The sequence below is a fragment of the Caenorhabditis remanei genome, chromosome V, assembly GCF_010183535.1.
Source record: "Caenorhabditis remanei strain PX506 chromosome V, whole genome shotgun sequence".
Classification (NCBI taxonomy): domain Eukaryota; kingdom Metazoa; phylum Nematoda; class Chromadorea; order Rhabditida; family Rhabditidae; genus Caenorhabditis; species Caenorhabditis remanei.
The window spans coordinates 9,611,652-9,619,170 of NC_071332.1; the positions used below are offsets into that span (position 1 = coordinate 9,611,652).

Here is a 7,519-nt window from a genome sequence, read left to right on the forward strand (position 1 = left end):
ATGTTCTATGGAAAGAGAATGAAGATCAAAAAATACCTTTCCATTTTCCAGGATGGCCTCCACTGCCACCTTATCTCTCGGGCCTAACCAGGAGAATGAGGTTCAACTTCTGCCTCCAAAAGAGGAAAAAACACTAGATAATTTCATGAAACTTGGGAAATACTGCTGGCTCATCCTGCTTTTCTCAGAGTTTATGCTCCTCTCTGGAGCAGGAAATACACTTTATATGATGTATGCTGGTCAGTTTTCGAGTCACTCTAATTCAGTCAATGGTTGTAATCGATTCCAGGTGCAATTCCAAAGCAAGTCAGTTGTGAAGGTCCGGATGTTTTCATCAAAGATATATGTGATTCTTCCTATGATTTCCATAATCCTCCCAATTGCACAATCACTTCCAAATACGATTTTTACTCAATTAATGTTGATGTGAGGACGGAAGATATCATCGATTTGCCAACTTTCATTTTTATTTTTTCCAGTTTGGTCATTTTTGTGGCGAAGGCGCATGGGTGAAAACCAGTATTTCTGTGCAGATGGTCGGTGTTTTGATTGGATCTGTTACGTCGGGAGCGGTTGCCGATAGGTATGGAAGGTTGAAGGTAGGTCAAAAATAAAAATGGTAATGGAACAAGGGAAAGGAAACTGTGAAGTTAACGACGAGAGAGACATGGACTGTCTTAGAGTTTCCTAGTTAGAAGTTTTAGGAAAGATCAAAAAACCATCACATTCTTGAATTATTTCATCTGACAAGAGAAAGAAAGATTGAAATCTTGTTTCCAGAGGAATGGAAGCTAATAAAACGACAAAATAGTAAACAGTGAACCAGAGATTGTGAAAAGGCAACACATACTAAATCATTTAACTGATTTCCAATAATTTTGAAACACTGAATGATTACTTTCAGGTACTCTCGGTTTGCTTCTTCATGGTGTCATCCCTCAGCATCGTCAACACTTTCGTCAAGGATTTGATCTACTTCACAATTGTCCGAACTCTTCTTTCCGTTTTCAAAGGAGGTCTTTTGAGTACTTATGGAGTTTACAAGATGGAGCATGTTCCACGTCAACATCGTTTCTGGATCGCAACAATGATCAGCTGGGCTCCGAACTACATGCTTCTCAGTTTGGTGGCTTACCTTTGTCATGACTGGATCACTTATCAGTATGCTATTTTTGCACTTTCTATGCCGGGAGCATTGGTTTTCATGTTCGTTCAAGAATCACCAAGATGGTTGATTCAGGCAGGCAGAATTGATGATGCTCGTCGAGTTTTGAAGAGAATAATGGAAGTGGATGGAAACACATCAGATCATTCATGGTCTGAAATTGAAGAAATGTTGCAAACGGAGCAGAAACGACAAGCAGAACGAACACAGAAAAGGAAAAACTACGATTTTAGACACTTGTTCTGGAATAAATACATGGCATCTGTGACAATGATCATGTGGCTTGGAATGTTCTCAACTTCATTCACAAACTACGGATTCGTGTTCAATATCGAAAAACTGTCTGGTTCATTGTACATCAATGCACTACTCATGGGAACTCTCCGCTGGATGTTGAATATTGCCTTCGGAGTGGCTGATATAAAGTTCAAAGGATTGGGGAGGAAGCATATTCACTTGATTTCAAAGTTGACTATCACAGTTTGTGTGTTTTCAATTTTCATTACTTATTACTTTGGTGAGATTTCCCATATTTTAATACGAAGTCATCTCATTCATTCCAGAATACGAAGAAGAGTACTCCTTGATTATCCGAATTGCCACGTTGCTTGCTTCTGCCACAGCTTCTCAAGTATTCATTACCAAATCGATGGTTCTTATGGAATTCTATCCAACAGTCATCAGAAACTCTGCAGTTTCTTTCAAGTCAAGTGCGAGTAGAATCGGAACAATTCTTGGGCCTCAATTATTTATTTTGGTATGAACTGATTCGTGTTTCGATAAAAACCTGATTTGATTTCAGTGCCCGTACAAAAGTTTGCCGTATGCAGTTCTTACTGTAATGTGTTTGTTCGACGCCATTGCATTCCAGGTTCAACTTCCGGAAACCAAAGGAAGACCATTACCAGAAACAATGCCTGAGAGACAGAAAAATGGAAGAACAGCACTTCCGACTTCGGATCCAGAAAAGAAATAGAACAGGAATTGGATGAAGGTTCCTTAGTTATGTACATATCATTTTTAGAAACTAATAAAATATCGACTAGTTTCATTCCTTCTGCTTTGTGAATTCAACACGAACCCACGACATTACTCCGCTTTTGAAACATTTCAGACATTCGGCAATCTTTGAGACAAGAGAAGTGTCCAGACGTCATTGCGTACATCTTATCTCCAAAATCTCCGAAAAATGCTTCAATCGTTTTCATCTTTCAAACTTTACAACCGGTACATGCCACCAAAATACAACTATGTACAATGAATCAGTGGTTACGCGACAAAATTCTGAAAATTTGAAACGCGAAATCAAGAAAAATCGTTTATTTTGTACTCATTATACGTTTCAGTCTTCATTTGTTCTCGAGAGAATCTTCCATTTTCCACTGCGTTTTGAGCTGCATTCCAAATGTATTTTGAAGAATTCTCATCTAGATACCATGTGTTTCCGTACTCTTTCTGAAAACGTGAATGATATAAATGAGTTAGTCATTCCATTACCTGAATTTTGTCTTCCGGAGTGCAAGAAACCCAAAACAAGTGACCCATCAGATCTGCAGCACACCACGGGTCATATTCAGGATACATGTATTTGTATTTGATACCAGTGGCTGAAAAAGTAATAACTTTATTATTATTTCAAAAGGTTCTAAGAAACGTTTTACTTCCAGGAAAACAAAGATGTACCATTAAATCAACGATATTTCTTCAAAAATCCAGAAAACCTCCGACTACAAAAAACTTGTAAGATGTTTCGCGGAATAAACTGAATTTGTGTTTCAGACGGCAAATCTCAAAGAGCGCGAAGAGAAGATTCTCGCGTAGATATAGGAAAAGTTCTAGTTTGCATGAGAGACCAAGCTACGTTCAGGCATTGAAACATTGAAGAATAATGCGTGTGTGTATAGGCGATCGCTTTATCGGCCCCGCCAACCATTCAAAAATACAAATTGGAAACAAACATGTTTTTAAAATTTCACTCCGCGAAGAAGGTTGTTCGTATCTAAAGCAGTAACTAAGAACATATGAACTTACTTGTGAGTCCACCAACCCATCGATTTTCTTTCCCATTCTCAATTTCTTTGTACATTAAAAACACATCGACGGGAGTCTCGAAGCCATTTTTTGGGACAAGTGTGAGTTCATACGAATCATTGACCTGAATTTTTCAATTTTTATCTACTCAATCGCTCTCCAATCTTACCAAACCCAATTGTCTTTTAACTCTAAAACTTGAGTTGTGAGTCCACATGAATTCAGAAAACTGAAGATTCCAGTTTTCTGCAAATACTGCAATATCCATATCGGTAGTGTGTGGAATGACTGAACACTCTCGATACCATCCAAGGAATGTTCCACCGTTTAGAAATGGAAAAATACCAAATTTCAGCATTTCATCTCGAAGTTGTGCTAGAGTTCTAACAGATTCGAGCACTGGAATAGGTTTTCTTGGTGGAAGAAGAACGTTTCTGAGCATTGTGTATATTCCTTTCTTTGTTGAATCTCTACGCATCGTCATGTTTCGGCAATTCACAAAATTCCCACGATTCCATAAATCTAAGAATAAGGAGATCTGAGTTGGAACTTTAAGGTTATTGTTTATTTTATATGAGAAGTTCCTGAAATTTTATAAGAATATGCATATTTTATATAACTGTTAAGTACCAACTTTGGTATGATTATTTTATTCTCTGACGACACTTCGAACACCAAGTAGTCTTTGTCAGTGTGATTGTAAAATCTTAAGAGTTCGAAATTTTCAAAATCGAACTTCGAAGATCCAAAGTTCTCAGCATCGACAGCAATCTGTACAAGCAATACTGGATAGTCTTTGATCACACATGTACTCACTTTTATCTTGCGGTTCAACCTCATTTTATTACAAATGTTCAACTGGAGCTGTTGCAGAATATTTTGATCTACCAGAAGAGCAGGTATCGGTAACTGGATAGAGTTTTGAATCCATTTCTCACACTTGTCTGATAAAATCTGGAGATATTCATTTTTTGAGGAAATATTAATGTCTTCTAACCATAGTTCTGACAAATCCATTTCCACTGTAATATGTTAGAGGTCTTAGCTGTTTCAGCTCGGGCGTCCATGAGTTTTTCCACGAAACGAAACTTAATATTAGTAGAAAACACAAACCGAAGTATACAGACACGCGTCGAAAACTGAAAAATTCGTATTTTTGGCACAAAAAAAATGGAATTACCTGTGAAGCATAGTAGGGAAGAACGAAGGTGCGAAGAAGCAAATCTCCAAATCAGAGACTCTTTTTTCGGGGAAATTAGATGTCTATCGGAGGTGAATGAATAAAGTACGGAGAAGCCGACGGGTTTTATAGAGGATTGTTCAAAAAATCATCGTCAGCTTCAAAAACAAGAAGAGAAGCAGAACACAATTCAATTATTTGAATGAAATTGCTGAGAAGAGAAGAACTTTTAGAAGTGAAGATAGAGAAGGAAACTTGAGAGAACGATGAAGTATAAATAATTTACACTTACTATTATCGTGTAACTTCTCGAACAAAAATATGTCAATCAAAGATATGGAAAACTTACAAGTTCATCTGTTTGATCTTTTCTTCAACTCGTGTTTCTGAGTTATTGATCGTCTGGTTTCATTTGAAGTTTACTTTGTTAATAACTACTTATGTTAAGTACATATAATACATTCTAGTCTTTGTCTGAAAAACAGAGAACAACAGTCGTTTTCTTGAGACAGTCATAATTTCAGCTGTTGACTTATAATCTTTCTACCCAGAACAAGTCTAGAAGCACGTATTATTTCAGATTCTATCTCTTTTCTTGAATGGCTCTCTGGCTAATCTACGGACCTTTTTCTCTTGTTTTGAGTTTGATTGTTTTCACAGTTTTGACCTGCAATCAAAAGTTCAAATCCTTATTCTACAGATTTGTTCAGTTTGATATAATAATTGTAAGGCGGCGATCAGTTTTTCTATTCAGAATTATTCAAGTTTCAGAACATTGTAGTTTACATTAATTTTGATTCCTTCAAATTAGTTGCAAGTGGAATCTACGTAGAAGAAATATTAATTTTTATGGAGAATCATACTGCTATCAGATTAATCAGAGACTTCATCTGTAACTGGTCTTACCATATTCAAAGTTCCAGTCTTCTTCTGAAATGCGTTTTCAGATTCACTCTGGCCAAATATCCAAATGGTCCAGAGGTACTTTGCTTTTATAGTTTTTCTCTACCAAAATTTCTTTGTGTTCAGATCTGGAAACATTACTTTCGACTCATTTTGATTCTCACACTTCTCTACAGTTGCCTCGCAACAATTCCTTATTGTGTGGTTTCTATTGATGATCCGGGCAAGAATGTCTACTCGATATTCATGAATATTGAAACATCAATCTACTTTGTGCTGACTATTTCAATAGGGTATTTCACCCAAAGAGAGTTGAAATGTAGGTCTTCCCAAATCATGGCTAGCATTAAGAAGATGAATCGGTACTTGTTATTTGATTTATCAATCCATTTCATTGTGTTTCTGGGAGTTCTGCTGCCAGCATTTGTGTTGCCAAGTTTGGAAAAGTTTATGAAAACTCACATTATGATGTCCCTGGTTGACTTGGTAAGCCAGATCACAAAAAAATTTAGTTTTGAAAATCGATCGTCTAAAAAGAGTTTCTAACTTTCCAGGTGGCTCTAACTCCTTCATACATTCTCATCATCTGTGACAACAACATCCGAAACTTGATTCGTTGCAAAAAGAAAACAGTTATTCAAGTTCTCCCGAGTGACATTAACTCTACCTTCAAATAATCTTTATATTAAATGAGTTTGGCTTCCTAAAGTTAAATGAAAAATCATTTTTAAGATGAATCAATCTTTGACTCAAATCTTCAGTTCTCCCCTATTGATTTAGTAGATTTTTGTCAGAAATAAAAGTGATGTGTCTGATCTTGTTCATTCTGATCTTCCGTGTTATTAAACGAGAAGAAGCTCAAAACAAGAGTGTGCCACAAAAACTTCTGCCCAGAAAGAGAAATCCCTCTTGAGATTACATCCTACGTGAATGTGGAATACTACCTATCATTATTTTAATTTACTTGTGGAACACGACTAGAACTCTCTTCTATTTTCTGATTTGTTCGTTCCTCTCAAAGAATTCATTCGTCATTTTTATAATCTGTTCGATCACAGATATGGGTCCATTTATGTTGATTTGGTTGAGTTATGGTCCCATTTCGATAGTATTAAGTGTAATTGTATTTTGTATTCTAGTTTTCAATCCGAAGTTCAAATCTTTATTTTATCGTCTTGTTCAGTTAGACATTTTGATGGTGAGTCGCATGCTTGTAAATCGAATACTCTCAGATAATGCTTCAGAATATGATGTTTTTCTTGAACTGTGTCACTTTTAAACTAGAAACAGACGACTTCTACAAGGAAAAAATACAATGGATATTTGAGAAAGTTCCTATTCTTCTGTGCACTCGAGATGGTCTAGCTATCTGGGCATACCATATTCAATGCGCCAGTTTGATTGTGAAGTGTATTTTCAGGTATACTTACGCAAAATACCCATTCGCTTCGGAGGTTTAGTTTCTTCTCAAGTGAATGATGAGAATTTTCAGATTTGGAAAAAGAAATTCGGAAAAATAGTATTTATAACTGTGATTTACGATTTTATTATAACGATTTTATTTTAATTCGATATGAAGGGCAAGGAGCCACTGATACAACCGAAGAGGATTCAAAAAGATAAATAAATATTTGATGGGCCGATTCTGGAGGACGCAAAATTAGGTGGTAAAAAACTATTTTTCCCTTTGGAAGTAGTAAAAAAGAGAAAAATAGTTTTGCCCTTTTTTTGCTACCTCGTGAATAGGCCAAAAACGAGAGAGGGAGGGGGGAGACAAGTAGAAACATTAATAGTTGAGGGGAGAAAGAGTTAGATACTTAGACAAATCAACATGTTTCAAGTTAGTTTTAAACGAACGGGAGGAGGATTTAACCGGGAAAGAAGAAACGGGTAGAGAATTCCAACAGTTTAAAGTACGGTTGGTCAAGAACTGGGAGCTGGATTTGTGACTATTTTTAATATTACAACGCAAATAAAATGGGTGTCTTCTTAGAGATTTAACAGATGGAATAAATGTAAATAAGGCATTTGCACAATAGATCTCTCTGCTGATAATTGATTTATATATGAATACCAAATCGAAAACTAATCTTCTGAGCTCCTGAGCTCCAGAGAGTCCAGTCCACATATATCCAGAGCGTTGAAATAGGATGTATATTCTATTCCAAACTTTTTGAAAATTCGATGAACAAATGACTTCTGAATAGATTCAATCTTCCGAATGTGAAGTTTGAGATAGG

At 36.2% G+C, this 7,519-nt stretch overlaps 3 protein-coding genes across 3 annotated transcripts; 2 read left to right on the top strand and 1 right to left on the bottom strand.

The window, feature by feature from the left end:
- Nucleotides 1-52: 52 nt before the first annotated feature.
- GCK72_018555 (uncharacterized protein) lies at nt 53-2,141 on the top strand (the record flags this gene model as incomplete). Its single annotated transcript, XM_003114181.2, has 6 exons — nt 53-239; nt 290-426; nt 480-599; nt 905-1,682; nt 1,729-1,922; nt 1,968-2,141. The coding sequence occupies 6 exons, from the start codon at nt 53-55 to the stop codon at nt 2,139-2,141; spliced, it is 1,590 nt and encodes a 529-aa protein (XP_003114229.2).
- Nucleotides 2,142-2,470: 329 nt separating this feature from the next.
- GCK72_018556 (uncharacterized protein) lies at nt 2,471-4,387 on the bottom strand (the record flags this gene model as incomplete). Its single annotated transcript, XM_053732618.1, has 8 exons — nt 2,471-2,620; nt 2,663-2,772; nt 3,197-3,320; nt 3,366-3,780; nt 3,831-3,967; nt 4,013-4,150; nt 4,194-4,218; nt 4,377-4,387. The coding sequence occupies 8 exons, from the start codon at nt 4,385-4,387 to the stop codon at nt 2,471-2,473; spliced, it is 1,110 nt and encodes a 369-aa protein (XP_053581531.1).
- Nucleotides 4,388-5,225: 838 nt separating this feature from the next.
- GCK72_018557 (uncharacterized protein) lies at nt 5,226-5,956 on the top strand (the record flags this gene model as incomplete). The annotated part of the gene is made up of 3 exons (XM_053732619.1): nt 5,226-5,357; nt 5,406-5,765; nt 5,834-5,956. 3 exons carry the CDS (start codon nt 5,226-5,228, stop codon nt 5,954-5,956), a joined length of 615 nt encoding a protein of 204 aa, XP_053581532.1.
- Nucleotides 5,957-7,519: the final 1,563 nt, after the last annotated feature.